This window comes from Diabrotica undecimpunctata, chromosome 1 (assembly GCF_040954645.1).
Source record: "Diabrotica undecimpunctata isolate CICGRU chromosome 1, icDiaUnde3, whole genome shotgun sequence".
NCBI classification, from domain to species: Eukaryota; Metazoa; Arthropoda; class Insecta; order Coleoptera; family Chrysomelidae; genus Diabrotica; species Diabrotica undecimpunctata.
In genome coordinates, this window is record NC_092803.1 from 73,929,298 (window position 1) to 73,949,740 (window position 20,443).

A 20,443-nucleotide genomic window follows, 5' to 3' on the forward strand; every position below is an offset into this window, starting at 1 on the left:
GATTATTGGAATATTGTGCATCAACGGAACTGTCTTAGACGTACAAATAGTAGAAGTATTTGAAAGGTTGATAAAGTTGATAAGATAATATTTTTGGTAACGTGATTGGATAAATTTGCTGGGATAAGCTCTAAGGTATTGATTAGATTTATTACCGGGTTACTTGGCTTTTCTGATAAGTATGAAAGTTGAAGTTGTTGCCTTCTTAGATGGAGTGGTGTCTCTGAAGATTCAACACAAACACTTTCAGCGGGGCTTGATGATTTGAAAGCGCCAAGATATAGTCGTAGGAATGTATTTTGAATTGTGTTAAGAGACTTTAGTGAGTAGCTACTGGATGTCATATAAAAAGTAGGTACTGCCATAGTCTGTACTATGACAATACAGACTATGGCAGTGCTGTATAATTTTTTTAAGAAGAGATTCCTCATTGGCTCTCCAAAAGTAACCAGCAAGAGATTTAAGTAAATTTATGCTTTTGACGCAGATTTCTTTAAGCTCCTGAATATGTTCTCCCCAGGTAAGCTTTTTGTCAAAGATGACACCCAGAAGTGTCAAAGAGTTTGTAAAGTCCGTTTAAAGTTATATAAGGTAAATTAGATCTATGCTTTTTGGTAAAGTAAACTCATTTAAATTTAGAAGCTAAAATCACAAATTCAGCACGTTTAGACCAGATGTCTATTATATTTAGTGTATTTTGTGGCAAAACGCTGTTGGTAGCCGTTACTCTGCCATTGCAGTATAAGATAATATAATCAGCATATATCGGGTACCTGACCGGTGGTTCTATACGTATATTAGTCAAAGTTATTCATGCTAAGTAAAAATAATGTAGTGCTTAAAACAGAGCCATGGTGTAAAAGGTTATCCAAAGCGTGTGGTTTTGATATTTTTCCATTTTTTACTACTCTAAAAAAAACGATGTGTTAGTAAATTTTTCAAAAATAAATAAATTTTACAAGTAAAATTATATTCTGTTCATTTTCTGAGAATTGAAAGGTCTTTGTACAGTGTCAAAGATACTTTGAATATCTAAAGTTGCTGCTATGACTTCGATTCTATTCGAGAATTCGTTAACAATGTCAGCATGTAGTCTGACCAAGTTATTCATTGTATTTCTATTTAATCTGAAGATTGTCTAGAATGAGACAAGAATATTATTTCTTTCAGGATATAATAGCAATCGTTTATTAACCATTTTTTCTAACATTTAACATTGTGAACAAGTAAGAGAAATTAGTCTATATGATTTTAGAAGATTTGGAGATGACTCATTTTTTCTGATAGGAATTGTAGTTGCACCATAACGTTGTGAACCGTTTTTGAGACCAGATCTTATTATATAGCTTAAGTAGTTTGAGATATGTATCTGAATGAAGATTTTTTGAAAATATTTATGGGATATCGTCTAAACTGGTAGCTGAGTTTTTTAGTGAGCAGATGGCTTCGTTTAATTCTAGGAGATTCAAAGGAAGATTAGTAGAACTGGAGTTAGAAAACATTTTGGTGCCGAATACTTTGGTATCTGAGTTATTGGAAAGATTTGGAATATTTGATTTATATGAAAACTGGTATCCAGTAATATGTTAATCATCGGTAATCATTTGATCCTGCAGAGAGTTGGCTTCAATTTGTCTGGGTATATTATGACCTTTCATACGTTTTATCTTTGACCACTTTGCGCGGATGAAGTGTACTTTGTGATTGACCTAACGTACTGATTTCATGAGGCTTTCTTACTTTCTTTTAAAATGCGCCTGGAATTGGCCCTAAATTTTTTAAAATATTCGCGAATTTACCAATACATTCCTCGGCAGATTCTGTTAAACCGTTATTTAATAATCTTATATTTGTATCTATGTCATTGTTGAAGTGTAGTTCATTGGTATTTCCCTTAACAGTGGTTCTGAAAAGTTCACAGTTTGCTTAGGCAATTTTCCATTTTGTTATAATTCTTGAAGGTATTTCTGACTTGTCGGATCTGTGAATTGGGAAATGATTACTATCATAGAATCTGTTTAATGTGTACCACGAAAGTAATGGAAGTATTTCAGGAGTACAGAAAGATAAATCTATGAGAAACTTCCTGTTTGGATGTGAAGGTATGTAGTACTTCCTGAATTTAGTAAGTTTAGAATAATATTTATATTATTTAGGAAATTTTCGATTGTTTTTCCTCTTTCAAATGTGTTTTTGAAGCCCAATCTAGTATTATTTGCATAGCACTAAAGTCACCTGCTAAAATAAAAGGTGTAGAAAACTGAAAAAAATCTTCCAAATAGAAACTTGTTCCAAACAGCAGTTTGGAGGAATGTATATGCGACAAATTGTAATTTTCTAAGGCACAAATCTGTAACGGCTATAGCTTCCACGTTTGTGTTTAGTAGAAATTTTTTATGGAAAATATCAGTGGAAATAAAAATTTATACTCCGTCACTGGTACGAAGTTGGGTAGTTCGAATGTAAAATTTTTAAGTTGTCCGGAATATTTATCAGTAAAATTTGTTTCTTGTAGACATAGAAAGTCAGGAAAAAACTCTAACTAAGAAAAGAAATAAGCTGTTCAAGGCATGGACGACGAGGATTAAATCCATCACATTTCCATTGTATCACTGGGAAGGCTGAGATTAATGTGAAGAGTTTTTTTTTTGGAGATGTGAATTATCGGACAAGTATTCTTGTCCGGTATTGTCACCAATATCGTGGGGATTATCAAGACTGTCAAGATTTTCAGAATCATCTGTTGTAAGATGTATTTTAATTTAAATTTTTTTAATTAAGCGTATGATTCTGATTTTTGTAGATCTTTCTTTAAAAGTTGGGTTTATTGATAGCAAAGTTAGAATAAGTGATTTAATATCTGTTATGGATTTTAATGCTTATGAGAGAGGGTTACAGCTACCGTAATCGAAAAAGGCAATTATAATATCGGGAGAAACTGCAAACGTTTCTGGGTTTTATTTTTAGACTTGAATTGCTTGCTTAGAGTCAGTGCATAGACTGGGATCGTCAAAAGAATTATGTTTTTGTTTCTTTTTGTACTGGAGGATCTAAATTAACTAGGAACTGTTTGTTTTGGAGGAAGCATGATTTGTTCTGTTGTGGGGATTTTCCCAGATTAAAGGTTTTGATCGCTTATAGACGATACAAAAGAGCGTGGCTCTGAAAGTAAAAATGTTAAATATAGTTTATCTCACTCTTTAGATATTGTTTCATTTTTGCAATTTTATGAGGAGGAGAGAGAGATAAGGTAAATTGGTTTGAGAGGGACACAGTTTTAGTATAAGAGGAAAGTTGTGTATTCTGTTGCTGTGGCAGTTGTGTCGTGGGGAAGAGGAGGACTTTGAGATGACAAGTTTCCAATTGAAGTACTGGGGCAATTAGAAGCAGCTTGTCCCGACTGTTTGCACACGAAACATTCCATCTTGTCAGTAGACAGAAAAAATCTATTATCATTGCCTTTAAAAGGAATTAACAAGATAGTATGAAGCTCGAAATTATCAGAGAGAGAGAAAAACATACACTTGACGGCGGAAGCTGAGGATATGGGAGTAATCATAATCTGGAATGCCTGCTTTAGGGAAAAACACAGGGGAGGCTATTTAAAGACAAAAGTTCATGGGGAATGTAAGGAAATATGTTCGAAATTAATGATTCTTTTGTTGTGTGTGTGTGTGTGTGTGTGTGTGTGTGTGTGTGTGTTTTGTTTTATGGCACTGGAACTAAGCCAATTAGCCAGAACAAATGTGTGAAAGTTATAAGGAAAATGCTTCAGTTAAGTATTAATTTTCACTTAATGCGTATCTAATATTATCTTATATTTAATGAACAACACATATTATTATACATAATACTCAATATTATATTATTGATTATCCTTATAATGTAACTATTTTTTTTTAACTATATTGTTTGGTTTTTGATTTATTATTTGTTTTTTTTTTTGCCGCTAATTTGCCGATACAAAAGAGTGGGATTTATGTTAGTGTGCTTATAATTTAAATTTACATTTAACTGTATGTACATAAATAACCTCATATACTCGTATATCTTCAGTTGCAAGTAAGCTCGATAAGTTAAAAGGTGTGTCTATTTTTAATTTATATAGATTACTAAGTAGTGTAGAGATCTCTTGTTGAATAGAAGGGCATTCTAATATAATATGTTCTAAACTACCATGTTTTCCGCATTCGCAATAATCTTCGTTATGGATACCTAAACGGTGTTTATATTCCGGATACATTGCATGGTTACTTCTGATTCGTGAAATTGTTTTTATAAAATTTCTATTTTGTACATTAAAAAACCATGGTTTTATGTTTAGTTTTGGAAGCAACAATTTAAACTTTTTCCCAGAGTTGGATTTTTCGTATTTTTCTTGCCATTTAGTTTTCATGGTTATTTTCATTTGGCTTACATGATCGTTCAAAGGTAACTTCATGTTAATCATCTCCCCTTCTGTAGTAGCCCTTTTTGCTAATCTATCTGCTATCTCATTATATTCTATCCCACAATGACTTTTCACCCAAGATAATGTAATTATCTTTTCATTTTTATTCAATTTTGTAAGAACTTCATATACATCTTTAATTAAATCGTCATACTGGTCAGTTATGTTAATATTTTTTATCTTTTCTAATGCACTTCTGCAGTCAGAGAATATTACTATATTAGTGCCGGCTAGGGATTGAGCATAGATTAGTGCATTTTTAATTCCGACTATCTCTGCAGTGAATATTGACGATCCCTTAGGCAGTTTATACAGTCGCTTTATTTTTTTATTAACATGATAAAGAGCCAAACCGGTATTTCCATTAATTACAGAACCGTCAGTAAAGATGTAATCATGATTTTCCCATTTATGATGAATTTTATTAAGAAAATATTTATTTAGTAATTTTTCTGGGAGTCTAGGGTAGTCATCGATTAAATGGAATACAGGGCGAATATCGTAGTGTTTAAAAGACGTTAAGTTGTTAATAGGTAATATATTGTCCTTAATTTCTGGGTAGTTATAATAACTTTCGATCAATAGAGGAGTTTTTTTATATTTCCAATATCGATTTGTTAAAACCTCGATAGTTAACTGATGAATTGTGTGTGTAAGATTGTCATTTTTTGCGTATATCTTAAATAAGTTTTTATTACTTAAGAATTGTCTCCTTAACTGAAGTGGAGGTATGCAACTTTCCGCCTCCATAACAACTATGGGTGTAGATTTCAGATACCCATTACAGATTCGTAGACATTTATTTTGGATTTGATCAATCTTTTTAAGATGACATTCAGAGGCCGATCCATATAATACGCACCCATAATCGATTATTGACTGAATAAAAGATTTATAAAATAGAAGACAAATATTAGGGTCTGCCCCCCACTTACTATGGCTGAAAACTTTTATGATGTTTATAGCATTTTCAATTTTAGATGTTATATAATGAATATGAGATTTCCAGTTAAGTTTTGTATCTAGAGTAATACCTAGATACTTAATTGAAGCTAGGTACGGGAGTGTGTAATTTTTTAGTGTTATTGAAGACGGATGATGAAACCTCTTCCTAGTAAATGTAACAGCTGCTGACTTATTTTCTGAAATGGAAAATCCGTTATTCTTTACCCACTTTTCTAATGAATCTGAAGCTACCTCTAAATTTTGATGACATTTTTCTATATTTTGTTCTGCCGTATATATACATATATCATCAGCATATTGTAATGTTTTTATATTCCTATGGAATATAGTATCCAAGTCAAATGAGTATATAATGTACAAAATAGGACTTAATATGCTGCCCTTTCTTTTGTTGAGGCGACAAGTTTTCGAATACTTATAATGACGTGTCCGATATGGATAGTTGACATTAACAATAGGGTTTCGGTGCAGATTTTGCAGCGGTTACGTATGAGAGGGATGTAGTTGCTAGAATGTTGTTTTTAGCACTCAAAAGGGTCATGGTAAAAATATGTCATGGTACAAGTTAGAAATTGTAGGAGTATTGTGTATATTTATAATGCTAATTAGACACAGACAATAACCTCGTGTTATATCTCTTTTTTAACCGTTTATGCTGTATGGTTAAGATGGTGAGACCAGTCTCTAATATGCGCTTTGTATAAATTAAAAATAATTTATATTAATTTAATATTATAATGAAAATAATACGTACAAAACTCCAAAAATCACTTTTTAAATTACCCTATTAAATCTAAATTAAATACACTAATTATTATCGATAAAACCTCCTACACACGTCCCGACAAGACCACTTAACTGTCGGGACCGACAACGTTAGTCCCGACGGTTGGTGTGTGTAGGCTTGTTGACCGACAAAAATAGTTGTCAGGTGCTGACTCGACAGATTGGGTAATGGGAAGTCGGCTGTAGGGATGTCGAAGACAACCAACTCGGTCAGCGCGACAGTCGAGTACAACCATTTTTGCTGGTCAACAACCCTACACACACCAACCGTCGGGACTAACGTTGTCGGTCACGAGAGTTGGATGGTTTAGTCAGGGCGTGTGTAGGCGGTTTAAGGCAAACTGGATTTTAATTGTACTTGGCATACGTTCTACTCTTTCGAGTGCTAGAACTTTAATCTCTGCACTGGTTTTGAAACTATATTTTTCTTAACATATTTTCAGAGCATTAACCATGAGGGTCTACGCAAGTCTGCTTCTATGTGTTTTACTAGTTGAATTAGTAATTTCAGAGTACTCACAAGGTAAGTATATATTCTTTATTAAGTTTTATTTTAATTTTATTGGTTCTTATTTGAAATAGGGCGCTGATCGGGAGAATTCTTCCAAGATCGAGGAATTCGAAGTTTTCCAAGATATGTTAGATATCTTAGATATGTTAGATATCCAAGAAAACACCATACCGTAGAACGTTTTTATTATACAATTTGTCAAACTATGTATTTATCTCTTTCTCTTTATAGTACCAGCAATTCTTGATAAGTATAGGGTGGCTCTGCGAGAAGATGGATTTACATTATGTGATATTCTAAATATGTGAATGAGTTGTTAATATTTTCTATGTTGAACGAATTGCGGCCTATTGAAATAATTTGGGTCGTTTTATTATTCAGCATATATGTAGAACCGTATTCTTTGCTTATCCTGTCCAGTTTGTTCATTATTTGTATTAGTTTCTCTCTAGAGCAGGCTAAAATTAGGGTTTAGTCCGCATATTTAACATTCCTAATTATGTAACCTTTATTGCGCATGACGTTTTTTGTTATATTATGTATAAATTATAATTTCCTATATATATATATATATATATATATATATATATATATATATATATACAGCGTGTTTCAACGAAAATTTGATACCCTCAGAAACTCGGAAACCAAGAGTTTCTTCAACATTAAGCATCAATTCCAGGTTTTTTAGCAAGTGTGGTCTAGTGACATCATTTGAAAGGTATTTTTTTTCTCTATACGACACTATTTTTTTTGATTTTCCGAATAATTTTGAAGATAATTTTAGATTTAACTAGTTTATTGGAGATGCTACGTGTTCTCCGTATTATTTTATGGGTTGGAGGCTTGGACTTTAAAGAAAGATGTTTCGGACAGATTGGAAGCCTTCGAGAGAAGGATATTAAGAATAAGTTGGATGGATAGAGTCACGAATGTCGAGGTGTTGAGAAGAATGGGAAAAGATAAAGAGGTTTTAAATACAATTAAAGTTAGAAAACTGCAATATCTGGGACATGTCATGAGGAGCGAGCGTTATAACCTGTTGAAATTAATTATGCAAGGAAGAATACAGGGTAAAAGGAGTCGCGGAAGAAGACGCATCTCCTGGTTGAATAATTTGAGAGCTTGGTTTTACTGCACTTCTGCTGACCTCTTTAGAGCAGCGGTGTCGAAAGTGCGAATTGCCATGATGATTTCTAACCTTCTTAGAGGAGATGGCACGTGAATAAGAAGAATTTATTGGTTGAATACAGTAATAACAAAACATAAAATTTCATTAAATTAACCAATTAAATGTTCGAAATGTCCTCCTGTGACCTCCATACAATAATACAGTATATTTTCAAAGCCTCTTATTCTGTCATAATTCTTTGTCGCAATTCGGCAAGATTCGCAGGCGGAGTGGCGTATATTTTTGATTTTAGGTATTCCCAGTAAAAAAAAATCCAAAGGCGAAAGATCCGGAGTCTGGTCACTCTATTGGACCCCTTCTGCCAATCCAACACCCTGGAAAACGTTGATTCTGGTCAGCTCCGTAAAATCACTCACTTTATAAACTAACGAACTAACACAGCGGAGCATAGTTGATATTTAAATAATCATTTTTCGGCATAAACAATACAAATTGTATATAACTTATAAACCATTTGCTCTATCTGGTTGCTAATTAGCACACTTTAATAAGTAGCTGTATTACATGTTATGCAAAAAACATTTAAAAATATAATTTTTAATTAAGATAAAAAACGTTAATAAAAACAGTTACTAACGTTTATAAATTACTTCAAAAATAATGCAATAATTCTGCAATTATATCGGTCAATTCTTTATGTATTTTCCGTCGACCGTCCATTTATGATTAATTTTAACACCCTCAAAATCATTAATTAATGACCCCTATTAATGAATGATTTTCTATTAATGAATAGAGGCAATTATACGTTATAGGCAATACAACATACATTGCTTGTATAAATTAATTTAACCACATTTAACGCTCTGTGATTTTGGCAGTTACCTGTGGTGTAGGCAAATAAACATACCTATTTATATTCTCACTAAAAAATTATTTAAAATGAAGTAGCCGCTGTAAGTACTGTCTGTCATTGTATGTCATTATTTATCGTTAAGTAAATAAAAATTTAAACTAAGATATTTTTATTTCTGAAAAGAACGGTCGACGGAAAAGTTTTGTAACGAACTCGTGAATTAAAATGGCGATTAACAATCTCGAACATTAACGCACTCGCTTCGCTCGAGCGTTAATATATCTCAATTGTTAATCGCCCTTATTAATACACTTGTTGGTTAAATAACTATTAATGTTAATATTCTCAAAATTACATAACTTTTAATGATCTACAACTTTGATTTAAACCATTTACTCTAAAATTTATAAGAACCGTTTTATGGACAAAAAATATTTTTTTCACTTTTTAAGCTAAAAAAAAAAACAAAGCAAAACTAGCTGCCCTTGATACCTTTAGAACCTTCAAATAAGATTTTACGTGAAATCAGTGTTTTTTCAGGTTTTTACATTACTGGTCTACTCCAGTCAAGAAAAAAAAGCTGAAAAGTTTTTTATATAAATATTTAAAGTTTCTAAAAGGTATATCAGAGGTAGCCGATGACAATTATGTAAAAACGTTCAGTTAATTTTGCTTTGTTTTTTTTTTAAACAATCGTAAAAAGTGGAAAAATATTTTTTTCTATTCCGAACGTTTCTTATAAATTTTAAAGAAAAATGGCTAAAAGTTATATATCATAAAAGGTTCTGTAATTTTGAAAATATCAAATACATAAAGAATAGACCGAGATAATTTTAGAATATATGTAATTATTTTTGCAGAAATTTATAAATGTAATAATTTTGTTTTTTGCATAATGACATATACTATAACTATTTAAAATTATGGTACTTAGTTAATGAGTTATTAAATGGTACTAAATTTTATATGGATCGACCAAATAATTTATAAGTGATTCAATTTGTTTATCCCCGGGAGTAATTATTTAAACAACTTTATTTACCAAAACAGTCACTCCAGTGGTATTTTGTAAATCGCAATCGATTCTTTGAGACTACTTTTTTAAGGTATATTAAAAAAACCTCAAAATTTTATTAAATTTGTTATTAAAAAACTGTTTGACAAAGAACTGACTTTTAAGCTCATAAACATTTATAATAACTATGACATTTCTTGTATCATACACTTGTATGTAGGTTTAATGAAACTCTGGTGAAAAAACACACCTTTCAAAAAAACAGGACCTTCTATGACCAATAGGAAATCAGATATTTTTTTCTTAAAACCCTATTTAAATTGTTAATTAACATTAAGAGCTGAAACTTGAACAAAATGTGAAAGAAGATCTACATTTTATGAACCATATGGTAGATCGTATATGCAGTGAAGAAGTAAAAAGTTATATCCAGTTAAAATGATGGTATTCGTAAAATACTGCAAGGAAGAAGTGGAGGGTAGAACTGTCCGCTGCAATATCTCAGCTTGTTACTTGTTATTGGTCAGGGAAGGTTCTATTTTTTTTTTGGAAAGTGTGCTTTTGCAGTAGCTTTTCATTGAGCCTACTTACAGCCGTGAGACATAAAATCAAAGTTACTGTAAATGTTTAGAAGCTAAAAAGTCACTCCTTTTTTAAACTGTTTTTCAATAACAAATTTAATAAAATGTTAAACGTTTTTTAATAAGCCTTATAAATAAAGCCGCAAAGAATCGATTGCGATTTACAAAATACCTCTAGATGACTGTTTGATGACGTACAGTTGCTTTTGGGCAGTACATGTCGTCATGCAAAAAACAAAGTCATTTATAAATTAGTACAGGGTTTAGGTTTTAGGTTTTTTAAAATTATCTCAATCAATTGTGTATGTAATTTATTTCAAAACTCTCAATATAAAGAACTTTCTATGATCTACAACTTTTATTTGACATTTTTCTCTAGAAAGTATAAGAAACTTTTTATAAGCAAAAAACTATGTTTTTCACTGTTTAAGATTGTTTAAAAGAAAAACAAAACAAAATCAGCTGTACGTCTTCACCGATTTTTTATCAGCTATCCCTCATATATCTTTTATAACCTTCAAATATCTGTATAAGATTTTTTCAGCTTTTTTTCTTTCTTGACTGGGGTACTAAGTATAAGCGACAATGTGCATTTAAAAATTTAACCAAAAATCTGAAAATGTAATATCAGACAGAGTACTCTACTTAAGCTACAAAGTAATAATATGCCTTGCCCATACGTAACATTTTGTAGAATTAACTCAAAGAACTTAAAGAACTTTTTTCTTCTGTTGTTACATATAATGTTTATGGTATTTCCGAACAAGTTCTACTCTATTCGTTTTGTAAATGTCTGCCACTGATTTTTCTTAGTTTTCTTACTAATTCGTAGGATTAGGTTCTTAGATTATTGTATTCCTTAAACAATTTTATGGTTGGTAATAGTCGGTACTTCCGCAATGTAATTTTCTCGGTCTCACAGTTCATACACTTTAATCTGATACCATATTCAAAGCAGCTTTTGCTAAGCAGTAAGTAATGATTACTTCTCATTTCTCATATTTGCTGATGCTCCTTACGCCTAATATTATTATGTATGTATTACTTTTTGGTGACTACTAGTATACCATCTCTGTTCACTTTTAGGAAAAACTGTATACCTACTTAGGTTCTGATCAGGTTCTAATTAAAAAATACAATATTCATCCTCAGTTCGTTCGTGGAAAAGTAATTTTCCATATTTATATTTATTTAATAAATTAATATTTAACTTTAGCATTGTTTATTTTAAGGTCCTCTATTTCTACATCAGAAAAGAATTCAGAAGAATATAGTAAAATCTGCTGGTTCCACGTTGAGGCTTAATTGTGAAGCTAGTGGAACTCCCACACCTAACATAACTTGGTACAAAGACGGTTTATCACCACTCCCACGGCGACTTACACCAACAAAATCCAAGAAATGGTCTTTGGTTTTAGAAGATTTGGTTTCCGGAGACTCAGGAGAGTACACGTGCAAAGTTTGTAATGAAGTTGGCTGTAAGGATTTAACATTCAAGGTAGAAGTAACTGGTAAGTGATCATTATTTTAAAATATAAAATAAGACAGAATATTGTTTTTAAACTTTTTTCTTGTAGCCTTTTATTAAATATCTCTTAGTAAAATATTAAATATTTAGAAAGAATTAATAAAAAAAGTTGTACTGAGGACAGCTTAATGCTTGTTTTCTACTTGAAAATTTATAAAAAATATCTATTCGAAGTTTAACATTTAACACTTTTTTAGTAATTTTCGTGCCCTTGATATATATATATATATATATATATATATATATATATATATATGTATGTATGTATATAATTAACTCTACTAACTACTAACTACATTTATCTAATTACTATTTAAATGGGAATAAGCCACAATTAAAGGTTAAAATACGTTTATTGACGTTTCAATTTTAATTTAAATTTAAAATGCTACAAGAAAATAGCTTTAGAACAATACATTTATCTACTCTAATTAATCGGTCAATTAATTGCCATTTGATTTACACGTTAATTATTCTAAATTTAATTATGTGATATTTATTTTATATTATTTGGAAAACACATAAATTCGCTAACGGGACACTGACATTAATGACATTGTTCCGTTTTACCAAAGAATCTTAACATCTTAACAAAGGCAAGGGTTTCCTGCCGAAACGTTGGATAATAAAATCTAGTTCCAAATTTAATATTACTTATTGAACCTAAACCCAAGAAATACTAATTTTATATTAAATATAGTATGGTTTAAGAAACTCCATATATATATATATATATATATATATATATATATATATATATATATATATATATATATATATATATATATATATATGGTGTAACGACTGTCAAACTCAATAAGAAGTGATATAACAATGGAAAATACACACACTGTAACTCTTGAAGGTCTCAGTCAGATAAGAGGACAAAAGAAACAAAGCTATAATGTTACTATTCCAAATATTAGCGGAAACGTTTCGTTATGTGATTACAAAACAGCATCAGTCCAAATCTGCAAGAGTAATACTCTTTTAGAAGGATTAGTGAAGCTCATTAAATTAAAAGAAAGGCCAAGAAGTGACCTCTTATGTTGATAGAAAGGAGAATAATAATGAAAAAGTTACTTTCATGCTCAATATAGTAAGGATGTAATTACTTACTTAATCATGAAAAACAGAATTTACATTTATAAAATTAGCCTTAGTTGCTAAATGAAGCTTAAAAAAACAGCCGTCAGGCAATTATTTGCAAATTTACATAACTACTAATTACGACAAATACAAAGCACGTGTCTATTTTTACTTTAAGTTAAAAAATCAATGTAGTTTAAAACACAAAACATTGATGGGTAAAAATATCACGTAATTATGTATTATACAACAATTTATTTACTGGTAATTATTAGCACTAAAAGTGTGTCCCGGCAATTTGATTAATTACGGCACAATTTAAGTATTCAATGCAGTCGCCATTGTGGCATTCCAACAAGTTATTCGCAGATGAAGTGGCGCAGAATAGAACTCAAAGGCTCAACAGGTAGGGAGAGATGACCGGTGCCGCGACAATTAATCTGGTCGTGTATACTATCCCATATTAGAGCTGTATATTAGCTCTAATATTTCTTGTCTCATCCATGGCTGTTTCTTTATATTGTTTTCTGGTTTAAGTTTATTATCTACCACTAAATTAAAAATATTTTTGATTTTATTTTACATATCATCCACACTTATGTTTTCTTGATTAATATCTGACATTACTATGCTGTTTATTTTGTTGTTGATCTCCTCGTTGACTTCTTCTCTTGTGGTTTTATCTTTCAACTTCTGGATATCCGGACGTTTTTGTGCTTTTCTTTTATGGACTTTTGTCGGGTGGAAGTTGAAACGTCCTAGTAAAAGATTATGGTCTGATGGAACATCTGCTCCCGGATATGTTTTTGCGGATTTTACGGAATTCTGAAATCGTATGTTGATGATGATGATGATTTTTGACTTTACGTATTACTAAAATGTTTTAGAGCGTTCACACAATACACCACGTCTCCTTAAAAAGCTTGAAGATGTGACCGCCAAAATTGGAGACAGAGTTCAATTCAAATGCGAGTTTGATTCAGATACCAAACCTTTCATAATGTGGATGAAGACTTCAAATGCTCACTGTTCTTTCACAGATTCAGAAGACTGCGATGCTGATCTACTACAGGTACACATATTGATCATATTTATATGTCTGTAAAGTTATAAAGGGAAAATTTACAGTACTTATAACCTTATTTAAAAAAGCTTCAAAGGAAGTGTAAAAACATCTCTTTATGTAAGTAGTATATTTATGTAAAATTTAAATTAAATATACCAATTACATAAGAAGTTTTTATCTGGTTTTTTATGTTACCCTTTATTATTTGTTTATTTTTAGTCTTATATTATTGTTAGATATTAAAATTTCTATAAGATACTCTGATTTTTGAGCTTAGAGTTCTTGATCTAGAACTATTCTTGAAATTTTGCCTGTAGCTGCGTCAAATGTTATGAATGGTGATATGACTAAACTTCTTGTATCATAACTAGAATAACGAGTACCGTACGATATTTTACTTGATGGTTGGACTATTAATCTCACACACCATTTATCGATTACTGTCCGATCTTGTTTACTAGCTATTTCCATTATCTTCTGTTTCTTGCTAGGCTTGTTGCTTCGTTCTGTTTTAAATAATTTTGTTTTATTAATTTTTTATTGTTTTTCCATAAATGAAGTGGTCTACTTTTTTTCTAGGTCCTTGAATTTTTTAATTCAGCATCTGTCTAGCAATAAATTTGTTGGTTTTAATAATATATCTCCTTTTTCTTCTTTAGCTAACCTGCATAGTTCTTGATTTGTGATGATATTTAGGTATAATACTTTGCATAAAAAGCATGAATATTTGTTAATAAAGGATTGTAACCTAAGACACGGTTTCTTGTGATAGTTCCATGTTTACGTTCTATACAGTAAAAGTTAACTTCACGTTGGTTTGGAAGATACGCAATTTTGTTTTTGTGATAGTGTTATTTTAAGATCAGACAAGATTTAAAAGAAATATGGGCATGGCTCTTTCTTTTAGTGTGCCTTATTCTTTAAGGACATTGGCGATAATCAAGATCAAGGTATTTGGATAATTAATTGTAATCTTTTCCTGTAAGGAATATTCTTTCTGCTTCACTCTTGTTCTTATTAACAAGCGCAACATTAAAACCGGTCCTCTTAAACCAAAGGATCCTTCAATGACCTTCTCAATCTAACGGATATACAGAAACTTTCCAGAGTTTTCCTGCCTCGAAGGAGACTTTGAGGTCCTATGGCAGACTATGGTGATAAGACAAGAAGAAAATCGACGTAGCAAAACGACGAAATTAAAAAATAAGCATGACGGAAGACACTGGAAGACCTCTGGTACCAACTAGAGATTGTTAGAGAACATGAATCTCCCCATGACTCCGTGACGTTGCAGCACGGGACCTTCATGCCATTGACTGAATTAGGGAAGATGGCAGAAGTCATCTTTAAAAATTTGGAGTTAGCTGTGCTATATTTTTACGACAGCTACTAAGCTCGATAGACTTCTTACGGTTTCATACTGTACAAGAAAGACACTTCATGTTCCCAATTCTTGAAGGAGGTACAGACAGATATTGCTCAAACCATCGTCAGGTCAGGTAGGTCATACACTTAAGGGGTATGGCGCTTATCACTAAAGAAGAAGAACTTCAATGCTGATATAGAAACTGGGCAAATGAGAGCCTGGCTTCTCTGTAAAACAAATAAGACTCATGAAGAACCATATAATGACAATGAAAGTTGTCCTTTTCGTCCAGGAGGCAAAGACAATTATAGAGAGAGTCTCGCTAGAGATACAAAGCAACAGCATATGCTGAAAATATAGCTATACTGATAATGACTAATATGTACCAGATAGTCGAAGACACGGTCAATGAATGCTGCAAAAAAGTAAATACATGGATGATAGGCAATGATTTGGAACTGGCAAGTAGCAAAACCGAAGTGGTTTTTCTAAAAAATCCGAGAAATAGACCCGACCTGATCTTCCAATTTGGTAGTACTACATTAAAGCCTACAAACGGCGCAAAATACTTAAGTATAGACCTAGATCCAGGCCTAAGATTTACAAAGCACCTGATAGTAATAGTCAAGAAGGCGGCTAAAAGAATTGCAGGTATCCAGAGGAGGCCCTAATGCAAGAGGCCCTAGTAGCAAAAAAGAAAAGTGTACCTTTGGGTAGTAAAATTGACTCTTCTATATGTTCCTGTCTGCATAGGGGTAATAAAATATCAAAAAAACAAATACATGATCACAAGCTCTTAGCTAAAACCCCTTATGAAAGTAACAAATGATTACAGGACTACTTTGACGTTAGTCCTACAGACGATACCAGGTACGCCACCTCGTATCCAAAGAGAGAAAATTCTCTACGAAACTTAAGACGGCCACCTTCCACATATGAAAGCCGCCATTAGAGAAACAATGCTTACAGAATCGAAAAGTGAATGGAAGGCACAGTGCAGGTAGTTAAGGCTTAATAGAAGAAGATGCTAGTCTTTTAAGCTAAGAGTAAATTATTATTTTACACAGTTCTTCACCAGCTATGGATCTCTTATGCAATACGTAAGTGAATCTCTACTTCAAAACTGCGCAAGACTTCCTCATGTTTCTGTACGACAATAACTATTACTGTTAAATATTTCTTCTTGTTTTTCATTTATCAGCTCTATCATTTTCCTTCTCAAGATTATTAGCCCACTTTTAACGTTTTTTGCAGTTATTTATTTTCTACGTGGATTTTGTTATTCCATAAATAATACATTAGTTTTCCTATTTTTTCCTTTGTTAGTGGTATTTAAGTTTCCATCTCCTTTAAGTAAGTATCTATGTTTTTTGATTCTATATTCAATAGTTCAACATGTTTTTTCGATATATTAAAACGTGTTCCCTTCATTCAGATTGTTTCGTATCCCCTCAATGTATATTCTTAATGTGTTTCTTTTCATTTCCTTTTCATTTATTTGGCATTAGTTTCATATTGTATTGGTTTATTAAGCTCTTTAATAAATTCTCGTCAACTAATTCACTTAAAATTCGTCTACATAGATTAACTTGGAAGTGCCTTTCAATGACTTGCGGATTATTTAGAGTTATATGACTGTTATGTGACTGCCTACATTATAAGTAAAAATTATTTTAGTATTTTAGTTTTTAAAACGGTAAATTGTACCCAATAAATACAAGTTTTTTTTCAATAAGAAATAATTTGTTTTCATTTTAGGAAACTTTATAAATGATCTAGTTTCAAGTAATAGCTAGTAGCCAGTAAAATCTGTCGATCATTTGGCACTAGAAAGTGTAGCTCTGTAATACACACAAATACACAGAAATCGAGAAATATATAAATTTGTGCAAATAAATCATAAAATCAGCCTTACGTTATCTTTTTTTTTTTTTAGAAATCTTACGATGGTAGAAAGGACCCCGAAGTTTATGAAATCGCAAGCGTACACCGGTACGATGAAGGATGGTATGCTTGTATTGGAGCCAACAGTATGGGTAGTACTGCTTCCAAGGCTTACTTGAAAGTTTCTTCATAAGAAGAAATAGTAAAAATATTGGAAATCCAGTAAAACTTTTTGAGGAATCGGTATTTAAATCTTAATACACAACGAAAAAATTATTTAGTTTGTTTTATTGGATATCATTTTTAGTCCTCAATAACCATAATAGTAAAAACTGTAGTAAAGTGACCGTCATGGTCCAAATGAGTTCAAAATATGAACAAAATTTTAATATTATTACTACTAGGCCTGTACATGAACGTGAAATACAGCTTATTTCAAATTGAGTGGCGAGCCCTTCCACGAAATAGTTAATATCTATGATCAGACCCATGCAGTATCGTTGCAATATTAAGCAAATAAAATTATTTGAAATCGCACTAATTACAAAATTATTACTCACTTAAATAATAAATGGAGTTTGATTGTACACACATTGTTTTATAAATACCTACCAAACTTTTTGTTTGTTATAACCGTCTTTAATAATTGATACTCTATAAAGTTTGGTAAAAGGTAATTTCTAATTTAGTATCAGTAACCTTAACACCGTAATTATAAAGTCATTAAGGCCGTACAAAGAACTTATAAGAATTATTTCCGAGAATTTCTAGTCACTGGATTTCAAACGAGTTCGTAATTAACAAAGGAATAGTTTACAATGTATTTAAATATATGCAAATACTATTTCCCTAACATAATCGAACCAGTATTAAACAACGTGTGAGTAAAGCTACTGGAGTATCTTTACATACAGGAGGATCCTTTTTACATAGTAAAAAGGATCATTCAACAAGCGAGTGTGTTAACAAACGCAGAGTCAAATAATACACTAAAATTTCAAGCTATAACACTTGCTAAAAGGAAAGCAACCGTGACACACTTGAGGGAGTATGACAAACAGTTCATTAGAAATACCATTAATCGTTTTCATGAGACTGAACGTTATCGTGTATCATTGAAGCTTTTGCAGAAAAGGCTTGAAGAGGTGTACTGGAAGAGGTGTACCGGAAGAGGTTTACTGAAAGAGAGTGGACTGGAAGTGTGAGTTCTCTTTACAGAATTGTGAAAGATTTGTGATTTAAATGGAAGAAAACAAAAGATAATCGACGTTCATTAATTGAACGGGATGATATTCGTGCTCTACGCATTAAATATTTGTAGAAAATAAATATTACACAAGCTAAGGTAAGTCAATTGTATATGTTGATGAAACCTATGTACATGCAGCCCACACTACGCCAAAGAGCTGGACAGATGACAGTGGCAAAGGATTGTTCAAAAACATTTCAAAAGGAAGTAGGTTGGTTATCGTACATGGTGGTGGGGAGATGGGTTTCATACAGAATGCCCTTTTGATTTTTAAGTCAGGAGCTAAAAAAGGAGATTATCATGATGATATGAATTCAGAAAATTATGAAAAATGGATGAAAGAACAGCTAATCCCCAATTTTTCTGTTGGATTTGTTGTTGTTAATGATTGATAATGCGTCATATCAAAATGTACAAATTAATAAAGCACCCACCAGTAATTCTAAAAAAATCGATATGATATCTTGGATGACCGAAAAAAATTAACCATTTGTAACGGCAATGTTAAAACCGCAATTGTATGAAATCATCAAACGACACAAACAAGATCATATTTAATATTAAGTTGACAAAATGCTGCAAGAATGTGGATATGTTCCTTTAAAACTTCCGCCATATCATCCAGACTTGAACCATATAGAAATGGTTTGGGAGCAAATAAAAAATGAATTTGCAAAACAAAACGTTTATTTTAAGTTAGAAGACGTAAAAGTGTTGGTGGAACAGGAATTTGCTAGAGTAACTGTAGATAACTGGAAGAAAGTGTGTGAACATGTTGTTGACATGTTGTCAAGGTTGAAGATAAGTACTTGGGGAGTGAACGTCGCATAGATGTAAGTTCTGAAGAATTAAGGATTGATTTAAATGATTCTAGTGACAACGATAGTGCATCTGATTATGAAAGTGAATAATATAATTTAATATACGATGTATATATATATATATATATATATATATATATATATATATATATATATATATATATATATATATATATATTATGATGATCATAAATTGTTATTGTGCAAAATCCGAATGAAACACATATATGTAATAACAAAACACCAGAATACATCACAAAGATAAAAGTCGAAAGCTTACAGGATGCACACAAGATAACTATTCTAAAAAAGAATTACCGAAAAAAGCAGAAATACATATATCACAGAAAGTGATGGAGTCGAAGAAAGCTGGGCAACAGTTAAGTCTAATATCTTAGCCTCGGCCAAGGAAGTTCTTGGTGAAAGAAATAAAAATAAATCGTTCCCAAGACGAAGAACTCCATGGTTTTGTACAGAAGTGAAGGAAAAATGTAAAGAAAAGAAAAAAGCTTACCTGAAAACATGTCAACCAAAACACAAGAGGCATACCATATCTACAAGACAATTAGAAACGAAACACATGCACTTGTAAGAAAAATAAAAAATTATCACTGGGAACGCTTTTCGAAAGAAATGGAACATGATTTTTACGGTCTGCAAAAGGAAATATGGCGATTCATAAGAGGTCAAAGAACGGAGGTAAAGGAACTAATAGAACCAAAACACATACAAAAGGATACGTGGATTGACTACCTAAAAAAGCTATATGCAGAGAAAGAACAAACGACGCTAGAACCGGAAACACCAAACATTACCACAAATAAAGAACTTAATATAAATATACAGGAAGTTCGGAAAACACTTGAAAACCTGAAGAATAGAAAAGTAGCAGGTAAAGACGGGATACGAAACGAGTTACTGAAATATTATGGAGCAGCAATGACAGAACAATGAACAACATTAATTAATAAAATTATAAAACACAATAAAATACCCGAAGGATGGACGAACGAGCGAACTAATTCTACTATTCAAAAAAGGAGATAAAAACAACCAGAAAACTACAGAAGTATAAACTTATTAAATACTACGCTAAAACTTACAACTAAAATTTTACAAGTGCAACAACAATAAATCAGAGGA

At 31.6% G+C, this 20,443-nt stretch overlaps 1 protein-coding gene across 1 annotated transcript in view; it reads left to right on the forward strand.

Moving 5' to 3' along the window:
* The window catches only part of LOC140450707 (fibroblast growth factor receptor-like 1), a 35,887-nt gene extending 18,381 nt beyond the window's left edge, over positions 1–17,506 (forward strand). The window contains exons 2-5 of the mRNA XM_072544379.1: positions 6,646–6,725; positions 11,530–11,808; positions 13,802–13,986; positions 17,283–17,506. Coding sequence (XP_072400480.1) covers positions 6,656–6,725; positions 11,530–11,808; positions 13,802–13,986; positions 17,283–17,423 — 675 coding nt within the window. The 5' untranslated portion in view covers positions 6,646–6,655 and the 3' untranslated portion in view covers positions 17,424–17,506. The remainder of the gene's footprint in view (positions 1–6,645; positions 6,726–11,529; positions 11,809–13,801; positions 13,987–17,282) is intronic.
* Positions 17,507–20,443: the final 2,937 nt, after the last annotated feature.